Here is a 14,695-nt window from a genome sequence, read left to right as displayed (position 1 = left end):
GAAAATAAAAAGAAAAACACAAATACTGGTACCAGATGAAATCAGCGAATACTGGAGAGGCGAATCAATCTTTGCGAAATCGATAAAAACGCTGCTATCGGAGCAAATTCGGAAAAACTGGACCTGGTATGAGATGCGAAGTAAAAAACTTAAAGCGATACCAATAATTGATGAACTGCGAGAAAACTGGACAAACATGGAGAGCATAACAGGACAAAGTTATCTAACACAAGAGAAGAAAATAAGACAATGGGCCATCCTGGTAACTCGAACATCACTGGTGGAATCAAACAACATCATGACGAAGATAAACCCAAAATTGAAGAGAATAAACCTTAGAAAAGGGAAACTTTGGCACTTGATGACACATCCACAAATAACGAACTGCTGCAAAAAGGGACCGGATTGGAATCATTTCCTAATCGAATGTAACTGGACTGAAAACGTAACGGGAATACTAGAGATGAGAATCAAGAACAACTTTGACATATATGAGAAAAAAGAAAATCTTGAGGCCATTGAAAATATGATCGAATATGTAAAGATAATTGAAGCCTGTGAAAAACTATGTAAATGTTTATAAGAGGTAGTAAAATAACCTCATAGAGGGTGTGACGAGAGCACACTCAGTTGTTTTACAATTCCTGTAACTTGGATTAAACAGAAATATTCTAACCGCTAAATGTTTGTTTTCATTTTTTTTCTCATCTCAAAAGTAACAATTAACTTGTTTGAATTTTTTTATTAATTATATTTAATTTTTTCTTTGCACAAGTAGTAGTTAATTGTAATTATGACATCAACAATTACCGCTCCGATAGATGATAAAGGTGACGATAAACCAGTGGATCGGGAAAAGGTATAAATGATTATTTGGAATAATTTATTTCTTTTAATTTTCCATTTTTACTTTGGTTTTTTTTTCGCTTTTGTATTTTTTTTTAACGGATTGACGGTTGATTGTTGAAAGATTTTCTATTAATTGTTGATTATAACTTTAAATTTGTCGATTACTTGTAACTAATTTAGTTGATTTTCTTCCTATTATGATGATTTGTTTTGATTTTCTTTCTTTTTCCTTCTTTTCTTCTATAAGACTTTTACTTGGTCTTTTTTTTTGCCTCATTTTCTAAATTCTAAATTCTTTTTATTTCTTTTTTCTTCTTTTTTTTCCAAAACCAAGACTTGTCCTCTTTTGCTTCGAGTTTTCTTGGGTAATGGTCGACATCATTCACCTGGTGAATATAATCGAGGAAATGTACCTTCTAATGAGCTTCAAATATACACCTGGATGGATGCTAGTTTAAAGGAATTAACTAATTTGGTTAAAGAGGTTAATCCGGATGCTCGTAGGAAAGGTACATGTTTTGATTTCGCTCTAGTTTTTCCCGATCTTCGGACTCCAGGCTATCGAATGAGAGACATCGGTTCAACATGTTCAGGTCAAAAGGGAATCGATGACACTAAAACTTTAGCTTTATCAAGATTTCAGATCGGTGACTACCTAGACATTGCCATATTTCCGCCTCAATCTCGAGGACAACCAAGACGTGGTGGAGGTGCCGGCGGCGGAGGCGGAGGAGGAGGAGGAGGTGGTGGAGGTGTTACTGGCCGAGTAATTTACTAAACACTCATCACTAATCAACTTCACTAGAAATTTTTTCTCTTTTTCTATCTCTCCTCTCACCTCTCTCACTTTTCATCATTTCTACCAAAAAAAAAAGGATACAAACAAAACGATTCTTGTGATAAATCATAAGTTTATATTGATTATCGGACAAAATTTCACTAATTTATCAACACCATAGATTGTCTCTGGCTGCATATGCATTCAAATTTGTGTAATAATTTTCATTCTCAATCCAATTTATCAAAAAAAAAAGCAACAATCAACAATCTTGTACAACATTGATAAACGAAATCATCACCAATTGCTGAGTTCATTATATAATAAATGATTAACAATTAGATGAGTTTCAATGTTCGTGAAAAATTTTAATAATAATTTATACTCTTATTTACCAATTAATGGATAGAATTAATTTTTACATTTCCAATTAGAATATCACAATTTCTTTGTTTGGATAGAAAACAAAAAGTTAATTACAATTAGATGATAATTATTTTTCCATCCGCCTTGACGAGCATTAAATAGATCAGATTAAACAGTAAATTGATTGTTTGATCAGGATGATTGTTTCCCTCTAATGATAATCAATAGATTTGTAATCATCCGTATTATTGGTGAGCTAATTGAAAGACAATCAAACTCTGGGAATTACATCAATTCCTAAATCATATTGTTGATCTAATCCAATTAGTGCATCACTTAGAAAGTAAAGTGAATAAATTGCTCGTCCATATCTTTCTGGTGTCCGAATGATCAAACTATTGGTCATTAATTTATTTCCAATGTAACCTGATCGTTTAAGAGCAATTAACTCTTTCGTATTTGAATCGCCAACAATTAATATCCAATTTTCATCTTTAGGTTTAGCATATTTTGGTGCGTAAATATAACGACTTGGCCTGTAGTTTGATCGGGTTGATCGTTCAAAGTTAAAGTTAATTAGATAATCAGTATCGGCTTCCAGTTCAATGAAATGTCGTGATTTAATTGATGTATCAGGTAGATCAAGGGTTACTTTTAATTCATCACTTTCATCTTCAGCCTTTTTCAGTGTAACTTTTAAATTGATAAAGGGTAACCCGTTAATTGTTTGATAAATATCACGAATTTGTTTTATATCCATCATCTTATCCAGCGGTTTAATTAGACAATCAATTCCTCTACTATCAACGATTGACATTAATTCTGGTAAATGTATTGATAAGTGTCGCTTAAATTGTGGTAAAACAATTTCATCAACATGGGGAAGAGTCAAATAAGATGGACAATCGTACCAACGAGCTTGAATGATCATTTGAAGGATTGAAATTAATCCAAGTGTCGCTGTTAGGTAACCATTCATGGCGGAAATATCAATCATTGCTTGAATTATACGAATCGCTTGGTCAAGAACTGATTTAGTATCAGTATAATAATCAGTTGAAGGTAATTCGAGACGGGAAAAGTGGGCTTGAAGGAGTAGATATGCTTTGGTATGGGAACAGTCAAAAGTGGCACCATGAGTTACAGGGAATCGACATCTTTTAGCCAAATCTTCATTCTGTAAGTCTTCATTGTGTCTAACAGGAAGTTCATTGTATTCAGCGGCTGAGGTCAGTATGTGTAGTAATCGTTCAATTTTGATATCATTTGATAATTGATCTTGAAACATTTTAACGGTTTTATGGTTAAGATAATAAAATGATGCAATTCGTCCGAGTGGTGTAGCATAAAGGGTTCGATCATCTTCTGGATCGACTTCAACACAAGCGGATGCTTCAAGTGCGTTGACTGCACGATCGGTCAATTGTGAAAGGAAATGATTGATTGTTTGAAGATCAGCACCTTCCATTTCATAGTAACTTGGATTTTTAAATAATCGCCGAAACAGATAAGTCCATGAAAGATATTCAACACAATCAGATTTCGATGAAAGAGTTCCGGCCACAATTTCAGCGTTAACGTGATCTTCAATTACTGGAATTAGATGCGACTCTACTGGGAAAGGTTCGTACAAGAACTTTTTATAAAATTCTTTCTTTATATCGTGAACAAGGATCACGGCGATTCCCTCTTTATCGAACTGAGGTCGACCTGCACGTCCCATCATTTGAAGTACATCGGTTATTGGAAAGTCAACATATCGATGGATTTTCCGTCATAAAATTCAGTTCCTTTTATGATTACCAAGTGAGCGGGAAGGTTAACACCCCAGGCCAGTGTTGCCGTTGTTATTAGAACTTGAATTTTCTGATTGAGAAACAATTCTTCAACAAGTGACCTGTCCTTCTCATGGAGACCAGCATGATGAAGGCCAATACCAAATGCTAATGTTAATTTAAGGTTACTATCTTTGATATTATTCTGAATTAGATAATTATTTTCCTCATCAGTCATGTGAACCCATTGCTTTGGATTATCCATGGCAAGGTAAGCAATTAAATCGAGAGCTGTTAATCTAGTTTGTCGACGAGATGAAACGAAAACAATTACCGGTTTATCAGGTGAATGTTGTTTAACCGCTTTGAATGTTGGTTTATTCATGGAGGCCATTCTTGGGCAGTAATGTTTACCAGGATAACCGGAAACATGGACTTCAAGGGGAACTGGACGAACTGAAGGTCGAAAATTGTAGAGACCAATTTTTTCAATTCCAAGCCAATTAGCTAAATCTTGAGCATTAGCAACAGCCGTTGATAGACCAATGAGACGAATTTTCCTTCCTGTATGACTATTGATAAAATTGGTTCGAGAAACTATAACCTCAAGAACTGGACCACGATCTTCACCCAGTAAGTGAATCTCATCGATAATTATAAGACAAACATCACGAACATATTGTCGTGTTTGCCAGGAACGAGAAATACCATCCCATTTTTCCGGTGTGGTGACAATTAATTTAGCAGACATGATACTTTTTACATCGGGAGTAAAATCACCCGTTAATTCAACAACGGGTTTGTTTAAACGTTCACCAAGACGAACCTTCCAATCGTTAACACGTTCACGAACCAGCGCTTTAAGTGGAGCAATGTAAACAATTTTACATTCAGGGTTAACATTGAAGGCACGGAAAATTGCAATCTCGGCACAATTAGTTTTACCCGAACCTGTTGGTGCACCAAGGAGGACATTATTATCGGTATGGTAAAGAGTGTGAAACAATTGCGTTTGAATTGGATTGAAATGAGTAAATTTAAACAGCGATTCATAGGAATCATTTTTCAATGCGCTTATTGGTAACGGGTTGAGATCCAATAGTTTTGTAAAGGGTAAAACTTTTTCTGGTAACACGAGGCCAAAACACGGGATTGACTCTTCACGATCACAGCCTAACCAACGGTCAGAATCAGAGTGGATGATGTAATGGGAGGGAAGATTATCAGGGTCAAGCAGGGGAATGGTAAAGACTAATGTTTGCGTTTCCTTTTTAATGGCCTGTTTTTTGGTTACTTTGAAAAACTCGTGGTGGTAAATGTGTTGACTATCAGCGTCTTGCATCCAGATCCAAAACGGTTCACTTTTTTTACCGTTATAACTATCATCCCAATTGAATGAAGGTGTTATATGTAAGGTAACTCGAATGACCGTTCTAGTGATTGGTTGAAGTGTTGCTTCAATATCGAGACAAGGTAAAGTGTAGGCCAATTTTTTGAGTAAAATACCTTTCGATTCAACCCTTAACATATTGGCCAATTCTCTAGTTGATAATTCATCCGATTTAATCTTATTAACGGTAATTCCAAGTCGTTGAATTTTATCAAGATCATGGTGACTTAAGGATCGACTAAATTGTTGAAAGGGTGTTTCATGACTCCACATTTCTTTTTCCAACATTTTCGATAGAGATAGAAATTTATGTGCCAGTGAGGCGAATCCTCGTCTTAGAACATATTCAAAAAGACCTCGTAATATACGAACCGAGTTCTGGAGAAGAAGAAAAATTCACAAATTACTAAATATACTCGAGAATAAAGTTCGAAATGTACAAATTTACCTGAACAATATACAACATGTCGGAAGTTAATGAGGTTTGTTCAATCTTAGCATGAGATAAATAAGCTTGAATTAAAATGTTTGTCTTTCCATTTTTATCATCCAAAGAACCACCAACTTTTAACCAAGTGTAATTAGCATTTAGATGAGCTAATTCATCCATTTCCTCTTCTCGAGACTAAATTAAATTGTTTGAAATAGAAAGAAAAAGTTAACTCGATTACTAATTAGTTAAAAGGTTCAATTTCAATTGGTGGTTACCTTAAGTTGATCAAATTCTTGGGAATTACTGATCATATTTAAAATTGCATCTTCCATCATGTAAACACTTAATAGTTGATTAAATATCTCAATTGTTTTATATTTAATGTAATAATGACTCGCAGTTCGACCAAGGTCAGTTGGATCAAGACATCCGGTTGTCTCATCATATCGAACCATTCGAGCTCTATCCAAATCCATGGCTGAAGCGATTATCATATCTCTCCTTTTATTAAATAATCCTGGATCATTGATTAAAGTATCATGGGTTATACCATAAACTAAGGGATTTTTTTTCATTCGAACAAAAAAATAAGTATATCCAAGCCATTCAACTGCTTCGTCAATCGTTGTCACCGTACCTAAGACAACCTCGGCGTTTAGATGATCGGTACAACATTTCATAAATTGAGATTCAATTGGAAATTGGCAGGTTAAAGTTGTTAAATAGTGTCTCAATTTATCGTGAGTTGTGATTATGGTTGCAAAACCTTCCTTATCGTATTGAGGTCTACCTGCTCGTCCAAAAATTTGCATAACATCAAGTACATCTAATTGTACATAATTACCCTGAGCTGGATCATAAAGCTCAGTACCTCTGATGATAACTGCATGAGCGGGCAAGTTAACACCCCAGGCAAGGGTTGAGGTACAAACTAATACTTTGACAACACCTTCTTTGAATAGCTTTTCCACTAGGTTACGATCAGGTCGGGTAAGTCCAGCGTGATGAACACCTAATCCATATTTTAGTAGATCTTTAAGTTTACCATTGTTTGGTCGTTCGATTGCTTTTACAACGGATGCTGACATTTCAGGTCGAAATAGTTCCAAATGTCCAGCAGCTCGAGCATTTTCTTTAAGAATTTCAGCAGTTTTATAAGTCGCATTACGAGCATGAACGAAAACCATACATTGTTGACCACGGGAGACAAAATGGTGAACTTTTTCATAACAAATTTCATCCATATCATTCATTTGCGATGAAGGAAAAGTTGACTTGATTCCAATGAAAGTTTGTCCCAGAGGAACTGGACGGAATCTATCATCGAAAAAGAATAGTCCCTCCCTTAGGTTAACGTTTAAAAATGAGGCCACATCAACATAATTAGGAAGAGTAGCTGATAGACCAACAATTCGAATCATTGATTGTGTTGATTCAACATGGCGAAGAGTCCGAGCAACCAGAGCTTCAACAACTGGACCTCGGTCAGATTGTAGTAAATGAACTTCATCGATAACCAAAAGTTTAACCAATTTCATTAGTTCAACTTCACCTTTAGGTTTTCTAGTGACAACATCCCATTTTTCCGGTGTCGTAATAATCATATGGGTCTCAATGATTTCCGCTTTTGACAATTGCATATCACCGGTCAATTCTTTAACCCGAACACCTAAAGGTTTCAATCGTTTGGAAAATCCATCAGTCATCTCGGAGGCAAGTGCTTTCATCGGTGCAATATAGATTATTTTAAATTCCTCTGCACTGGTAACCATAAGTGTTTCCGGATCACAGTGTCGACGTAGCTCATTGAGAATTGTTAACATGGCGATATTTGTTTTACCAGCACCGGTTGGGGCACAGATTAACATGTTATTATTGGTGTTACAAGCGGTATTGTAGACAATTGATTGTACCTTATTTAGCTTTTTAAAACCGGCGAAAACTTTACGTCCCAATGGATCTAAATCTTTTTCTACATCAATCAGGCCAAATTCGGGTAAAAAATCAGGGGAATCTTTGAACACGGTGGAATTTCAATCTCTTCCCATTTAGGATTATCGTTTCTCTTAAAACCGGCAGGTAAGGCCATTTTAGCACCGCAAATAAATGCCGCTGATAGTTGAGCTTCGGCGTAATTATCAAAAACAAAGGGATACTTTTCCCTTTCCATTGGTGCTGTTCGTTTGAATAGTGGCCCGGACATCGCCTCGAGCAATTGTCTCTCCTTTTCTTGTTTAATCTTGTTAATATCGGTTGTATCATTTTCATTTGCTTCCTTGTTAATCTCTTTCATCATTTTTTTCTCACATTTTCGAATATATTTTTTCAAATTTTTCTCTTCCATTGTTTGTACCACCACCGATTGAGTAATTGAAGGTTTCTTGGGTTGACTTGTTTGAAGGGAATTTAATTTTGCCAATGCTTCCATTGCTGGATCACCAATTTGATCTGAGATTGTTGTTGTTGATGATAATAGGAAAGATTCTTGATAAAGTGATTTATGAGATTTAACAATTAACTGGTGATTTTGAATTATCTCTCGAATTAAATCAATTGCACCAAAGCCAAGAAGATCCATTAACTCTGATTCAAGATGAGAATGTGGTTTACTTTTATCATTAAGTAAACCAACAATTAACTGCATCAACTCTTCAATATGAAATTCTGTTAATCGAGCAGTTTCCAGATAAGCAGATAATCTTAATGCCAATGTTTCAATATCTTTAATCTCACCCAATTTACTTTTATCATTACTAACAGAACTTGTAATTCTTGATGTATCAAGGTAACTGTTTAATGACAATTCACCTCCTCCTCCTCCTCCTCCATTACCACCACCAACAGCACCATTACCAGTACCTAGTCCACTACCACCATGAGATGAAGTTGATTGTGAAGGTGATAAAGTTGATCCTCGAGTTCCCAATGAATTCCAATCAAGAAAATCAATCTCATCAGGTGGACAAGATTGACCAATCTCATTTTCAATGGTAAAATCACTTGCCCATTCATAGTCATTTAAATAGTCAAAAGTAGCCATCAACTTGAAGATAAAACAGAAAACTGATTAGTTAAACACCAAATAATTAGAGTAAATGTTAAAAAAAAATTCTTTTTACATTAAATAGAAAACTAAACAATCAAAACAATCAATGAGAAGAAATTAAATAAAAACTCTAAACAATCAACGTCGCTTTCAAAAGGTAAACATTGGAAATAGAAAATGGAAAACTCTACCCACTAGATGGAAGCACTTTCGTTTTCCACCGAACTGATTGTCGGAACAACTTCAATTCGATGTTACAAGCAAAAGTATTGATCCTAGAGAAGTGAGAATAATTTTATCGTAATCAGCGCATCAATATTGACTAGAAAAGTTAGAAAAAAAAATTTCCAACCCGTTGGAAATTTCCTGATATTTTCTCAATAGTTTCGATTTTTTTTTTCAATTTTCAATTTATTGATTGATTTTAATATCGATGAATAATCATCTGGATATTATGAATTATTGCTCACTGATTATCATCCATTGAGTAATTGATGAATTCATAAAATTTTCCGATAAAATTGATATTTTATTTTCTTTAACTTTTTCAAAATCTTCATTTCCAAAGATGATCAACTTTTTTTTTGTTTACGAACAGCTAATAGTTTACTAAGCGAACAACAGATGGCAGCACATTTGAATTTCGATCACCTGATGAGTATAAACTCCACCCCCTTTGAGAGTAAATTTGATTTGATTTTCAAACGCATGGTTTTGATGTCAATTTGTTTATCGATTTAAATTGTTAATTTGTTGATTGATTTAGTTTTTTTCTCTTTTTTTTGTTTTGTGTCTAATTGTTGAAACTTGAAATTGTAACCCTGATGGCTTTTGGTCAGCGTAAATTGTCTGCAACTGGTAAAAAGTTGAAGAAGAAAAAGTCTACTCAAAATGGTGGAGAAGATGATGAGGCCTCTGGTGATAATCAATTTAAGAGTTTTAATATTTGTAAGAAAACACTTATGGGTTTAACTTATTCTGGTTATAAGGTACCAACGGAAATTCAATCGGCATCAATTGGTTTAGCTATTGAAGGTTGTGACATTTTGGGCGCTGCGAAAACGGGCTCAGGGAAGACACTTGCCTTTCTAATTCCTTTACTTGAAAAATTGGAAAATGAAAAATGGACTAACCTGGATGGTATGGGTGCTTTAATTATAACACCAACTCGTGAACTTGCTTACCAAATATTTGAGACAATTAACAAGATTGGTCTTTATCATGATTTCTCTGTTGGTCTAATTATTGGTGGTAAAGATTTAAAATTTGAACGACATCGTATGAATAAGTGTAACATTGTCATCTGTACACCGGGTCGATTACTTCAACATATGAATGAAAATCCTTTATTTAATTGTGATAATACAAGAATATTGGTCTTAGATGAAGCTGATAGAATTCTTGGTAAGAATAGAGGAAATTCTTTTTGTCGAATTTTATGTTTTCTTTTCTCTTTTCTGTGTCTCTCTTTTGTAGATGTTCTGTTCTAAAATTCTCTTTTCAATTTTAATTCTATTCTATTCTTTTTATTTTCTTTCTCTTTTTAGATATGGGATTTAAGAAAACAATGGATGCCATCATTGATTATCTACCAAAAGAAAGACAAACTTTACTTTTCTCTGCAACCCAAACTAAATCAGTTAAAGATTTGGCTCGATTAAGTTTAAAGGATCCAAAATATGTCGCTGTTCATGAACAATCAAATTCAGTTACTCCTGAAGGATTGATTGAAAAATATGTTGTCTGTGAAGCTCATCAAAAGTTAAATGCCCTTTGGTCATTTATCAAGCAAAATTTGAGTAAAAAAATATTAGTCTTTGTGTCAACCTGTAAACAAGTTAAATTTATATTTGAATTATTTTGCCGTATGAAACCGGGAACCTCAATGATGGCCTTATATGGATCACTTCATCAACTACGACGTATGAACATTTACAATGACTTTAAATCATCTAAAAGAGCTTGTTTAATTGCTACCGATATTGCATCTAGAGGACTCGATTTTCCAGCCGTTAATTGGGTTGTACAATTAGACTGTCCAGAAGATACTAATCAATATATTCACCGTGCAGGTCGAACTGCTCGTTACCATAAGGGTGGAGAATCTCTTTTATTTCTTACACCATCTGAAGAGAAATCAATGGTTGAACAATTAATCGCTCGAAAAGTTCCAATTAAGAAAAGTTCTATAGACCATCATGGTTCAATTATAAGGAAAGCTGAAGCTCTTCTGGCTCGTGATGTTGCTCTCAAGGAAACTGCTCAGCGAGCATTTAAATCTTACCTTAAAGATGTTTACATGATGAAGGACAAAACCGTTTTCGATGTTACCACCATAGATAAAGATATGTTATCCCGATCATTTGGTCTAATAGTTACTCCTCGAGTTCGTTTCCTTGAAAACAAAGGTCTAAATAATAGGAATAAATCAACATCATCTGTCCCGTTAAATGATGAAGATAAAGATAATCCGGTTGAGATTAAATCTAAAAAATTGTTTACCCTAACTGGACATGCTTCCGATGAATCTGATGGGGAAGACTTTTTCACCTCGAAAAAAGTAGCCGTTATTCCGGACATTGAAATAACCCCTGAACCACTTGTACGAACCTCAAAAGGAAAGATTGTAACCCAGGCCGCTTTGGCGAGGAAAATTTTGCGAAAAAATCTCACTGTAAATAAGAAGATTGTCTTTGACACGGAAGGTAAACCAGTGGAAGAATTTCCAATGGAACAAAAATCGGAAAAGATTAAACTATTGGACGAAAAGTGTAAAAGTGGAATTGATATTAACATTGCTAAAGAAATTATGGAAGATGAAGATAAAATTGACAAGGAACTTCAACGAAAACTTATCAAAGAAAAACACAAGGTAAGAATTTACATTTTCTTTTTGATTTTCATTCATTTGAGATAATAAATTAATCAATTGTTTCCCTTTTCTTGTAGGCTAAACGATTAAAAGAACGAGAAGAAAAGAAAGTTAAAGCAGAAGAAGCCAGGAAAAGATTCGCTGAACGAAAAGGATTAGCCAAATCCGATCCTAAATCTCATGATGAAGATGAAGGCACCAGTCAAGACGAAAGTGATCCTGATGATTCTGAAAGAGAAGATCAACTTAATGAATATATCGATCAACTTCCAGATCCAGATTTATATTATAACAACGATGACGACGAAGATGACGACGATGGAGAAGAACGAGAAGAAGAAGAAGATGATGATGATGATGATGATGACGATGAAAATCCAAGAAAAAGATTGAAAACAAGAGATTCATCAGATGAAGATGACGAAGAAGACTTACCATTAACTCTTCAAGACGCCGAGACAATTGCAAAACAATTTATTGATAACTAAATTAAATTTAATGATCAAAACCCATTGTACAAACTATTTTTTGTCTTAAATCAAATTGTCCAAACAACCAAACGAAAAAATCAATTCTACATAATGAATTTTTTTTAATGTAACAAATTTCTAAATTGTATCAATCTCTGTATCCATAAGAGGGAGTCAAGTGTATTAATTGTAGACATAATAATTTCAATCAAACTAAATTTGTGAGATTGCGTTTAAGTTTCAAGTCAAAAGAAATTAGATGATGAACAAGAATCGATATAAAATCGATTCTTTATTCACCAAAAATTTTATTTAAAAAGAAAAGTTTTCAGGTGAACAAAAAGTAAAAACGCAAAACGAAAACAACCCGAACAATCTAATCGAAATACTTGAATTTCGAATAAAAATTACGAAAGAAAATAATCAACGAAAATAACTTTCCAAAGGCGTTTAGATTAATAGATTGGCCGCTCCCTTGAGAGAGACAGAAAGAAAGAGAGAAACAAGACAAGAAGAAGAAAAATCTATCTCTTTCTTTTTCCTCTGTCTACTCCTCTTTCTATTTAATCTGTTCTTTATATATTCCAATGATGAGAAGGATGAGAGAAAAGGTAATTCGATTCAGAGAGAGAGAGAGAAAAAAATCGAAGGAGTAGAAAAAGTTATTCGATTATTTTTCTTCAGTGTATCACTTGGTCCAATCAAAGAACAAAAAAACTCTCTCTCTCTCTTCTTGTATCTACTTTTTTTCCTCTTCGAAAGTAAAAAATTTACTTTCTGTCTTCTTTTTTTTATCATCCTCATCATATCATCATCATCAACATATCATCATTATTATCAATTTACGCGAAAAGAAAACATTTTAAATTTTAAATTTCGTTTTAAACTGTTCCCAAAATCACCAAAGGGACAAAATTGTAATTTCTTAATTGGTGTCGTACAAAAATCGTACATTTATATTTATACATAGTTGGTTGTGTAAAGTAGTTTGTGTGTGTCTCTCTCACTCTCCCTCTTCTTTCACTATCTCTTTACCATTGATATTGATTAATCATTTAATCATCGTAAACATTAATTAATAACTAATAAGTTAATCAAAATAATGGATTCAGATCCAAATGCACGTGTTCCAATGCTTCAAAGTGGGTCCACTGCGAAAGCATCAGGAAGTAATGGTGTTCAAACTTGTGTACGTCTCACCGAACCAAGACCTGGATGTTTAAAAAGGGTGAGTCGAAATCACGGAATTACCGTCAACAATTAGCACCAAAATCTGTAACCAATGCTCGAACCTTTCGATTGCGAGACGAAAAGTAAAAACCTCAGAAAAACAAACGAAGAAAAAAAAGTTCTAATTCTTTAAAATCCAATATTCTTATTGATATAAATATAATTTAAATTCTAACATGTTCTAGTCTACGAATGTTATATTAAATTTTTTTCTTCTGTTTATTCATTATTTTATTGATCTGAATAGATTTATATATAATTTGATTTGATTCTCTAATTGTGTCTAATGTTTTGATTATTAATTTCTCTCTCTCTCTCCAGTGCATAGATTGGAATCTTGATAATTTGCTATTAATATTAACAATAGCAGCGGTTGTTGGTGGTGGTGTTATCGGTGGTTTATGTCGTTATGTAAATTTTTCCGACGACACACAATTGTTGATCAAGTTTCCTGGAGAAATATTGATGAGGATGCTCAAGATGTTGATACTACCACTTATTGTATCTTCACTAATCGCAGGACTTGCACAACTTGATGCCAAAGTGAGTTAAATATAATCTTGTTTCTCTCTCACTTTCTTCCATCTCTGCTTAGTTATTATACCTTTGTTTTTGATTATCATCACCATTGTTCAAAGATGCGATAAACTTGTTTCATGATGCTGATGATGATGATAATCTAGTTGTAAAGAAATTACTTAAATATGTTAATTTGTAACCTTGAAAACGAAAACAAAACTACTGCAAAATCTTGATTATCCTTGATAAAGATTCTGGTCCTGCTCACCTTGATTCATCTTCTCAAAGCATCATAGAAACCATTAGTTACTCCATTCTCTCTCTCTCTCTTACTTGATTTTTTCTCTTTCTTTATCTTCATCTTCATCTACCTTTCCTTTCTTCTTATTATACTTTATCATCTTCATCATTAACAAACAAATAGAAAAACAAACCACCACTGAAAAAGTAAAAAAAAATCCTCAGAAATATGAACAACTTTCTTCAGTTCTCAATTCTCTTGGTGGAAAATATAACTTTCCCATCATGATTTAGTACAGAAAACAATACCTTTGATACCTGGAAAATTTGCTCCTTAATTTTGCTTTTCAATCTTTTAACCGCTTCAAATGGTTCACAATTAACGTAATTGTCATTCCATGTCTACGGTAATTGTGTTTACTTCAGCAATCAGTAAATTGGTACAATTATAAAATTTACTCTCTAATTATTATGGTATCTCACTTAATTAGCATCTCTTTTTTTTCTCATAAATATTAAATGGTCTCTCTCTCTCTCTCTCTCTCTCGCTTTGTAATAAGATACACATGATTTAAGATGTTAATTGTTTGAGACTACTGATACAAGAAAATACAATTAGAAGAGCAAAAATTAACTTCTAATTGGTGAAAAGTTGCCAAAGGTTTTCAATCATGGAAATTTCATCTTTCATAACATGGAAAGATACTGTTCTCATGATAAAATACTC

The 14,695-nt window shown here is 33.8% G+C and overlaps 4 protein-coding genes across 6 annotated transcripts in view; 3 read left to right on the top strand and 1 right to left on the bottom strand.

The window, feature by feature from the left end:
- Nucleotides 1–672: 672 nt before the first annotated feature.
- Nucleotides 673–1,970, top strand: LOC128398088 (histone deacetylase complex subunit SAP18-like). Its single transcript, XM_053358905.1, has 2 exons — nt 673–859; nt 1,184–1,970. Exons 1-2 carry the CDS (start codon nt 794–796, stop codon nt 1,625–1,627), a joined length of 510 nt encoding a protein of 169 aa, XP_053214880.1. The 5' UTR covers nt 673–793; the 3' UTR covers nt 1,628–1,970.
- Nucleotides 1,971–1,974: 4 nt separating this feature from the next.
- LOC128398081 (activating signal cointegrator 1 complex subunit 3-like) lies at nt 1,975–8,785 on the bottom strand. Its single transcript, XM_053358895.1, is given in 5 exon segments — nt 1,975–3,760; nt 3,763–5,536; nt 5,607–5,783; nt 5,867–7,615; nt 7,618–8,785. Coding segments are annotated over 5 exon segments (6,210 nt in total). The 5' UTR covers nt 8,632–8,785; the 3' UTR covers nt 1,975–2,264.
- A 542-nt stretch (nt 8,786–9,327) lies between these two features.
- Nucleotides 9,328–12,402, top strand: LOC128398083 (probable ATP-dependent RNA helicase DDX10). Its single transcript, XM_053358899.1, has 3 exons — nt 9,328–10,041; nt 10,185–11,509; nt 11,587–12,402. Exons 1-3 carry the CDS (start codon nt 9,462–9,464, stop codon nt 11,995–11,997), a joined length of 2,316 nt encoding a protein of 771 aa, XP_053214874.1. The 5' UTR covers nt 9,328–9,461; the 3' UTR covers nt 11,998–12,402.
- A 240-nt stretch (nt 12,403–12,642) lies between these two features.
- The window catches only part of LOC128398084 (excitatory amino acid transporter-like), a 31,967-nt gene continuing 29,914 nt past the window's right edge, over nt 12,643–14,695 (top strand). The window contains exons 1-2 of one of the 3 annotated variants that reach the window (XR_008327039.1): nt 12,643–13,207; nt 13,531–13,752. Coding sequence is in view for 1 of the 3 variants with exons in the window: in XM_053358901.1 (XP_053214876.1) it covers nt 13,082–13,207; nt 13,531–13,752 (348 nt within the window). In the remaining 2 variants the exon portion in view is untranslated. The remainder of the gene's footprint in view (nt 13,208–13,530; nt 13,753–14,695) is intronic. The other 2 variants (XR_008327040.1, XM_053358901.1) reach the window with 2 other exon arrangements.

This window comes from Panonychus citri, unplaced genomic scaffold (genome assembly GCF_014898815.1).
Source record: "Panonychus citri isolate SS breed McGregor unplaced genomic scaffold, ASM1489881v1 Contig00045, whole genome shotgun sequence".
NCBI classification, from domain to species: Eukaryota; Metazoa; Arthropoda; class Arachnida; order Trombidiformes; family Tetranychidae; genus Panonychus; species Panonychus citri.
The sequence above is the reverse complement of the archived record's forward strand: the minus strand, read 5'-3'. Positions and strand labels throughout refer to the sequence as shown.

Coding starts and splice junctions, on each gene's coding strand:
- LOC128398083 (XM_053358899.1), top strand. CDS start 9,462: ATGGCTTTTGGTCAGCGTAAATTGTCTGCAACTGGTAAAAAGTTGAAG. Junction 10,042..10,184: donor TGAAGCTGATAGAATTCTTG/GTAAGAATAGAG, acceptor TTCTCTTTTTAG/ATATGGGATTTAAGAAAACA. Junction 11,510..11,586: donor TTATCAAAGAAAAACACAAG/GTAAGAATTTAC, acceptor CTTTTCTTGTAG/GCTAAACGATTAAAAGAACG.
- LOC128398088 (XM_053358905.1), top strand. CDS start 794: ATGACATCAACAATTACCGCTCCGATAGATGATAAAGGTGACGATAAA. Junction 860..1,183: donor AACCAGTGGATCGGGAAAAG/GTATAAATGATT, acceptor TCCAAAACCAAG/ACTTGTCCTCTTTTGCTTCG.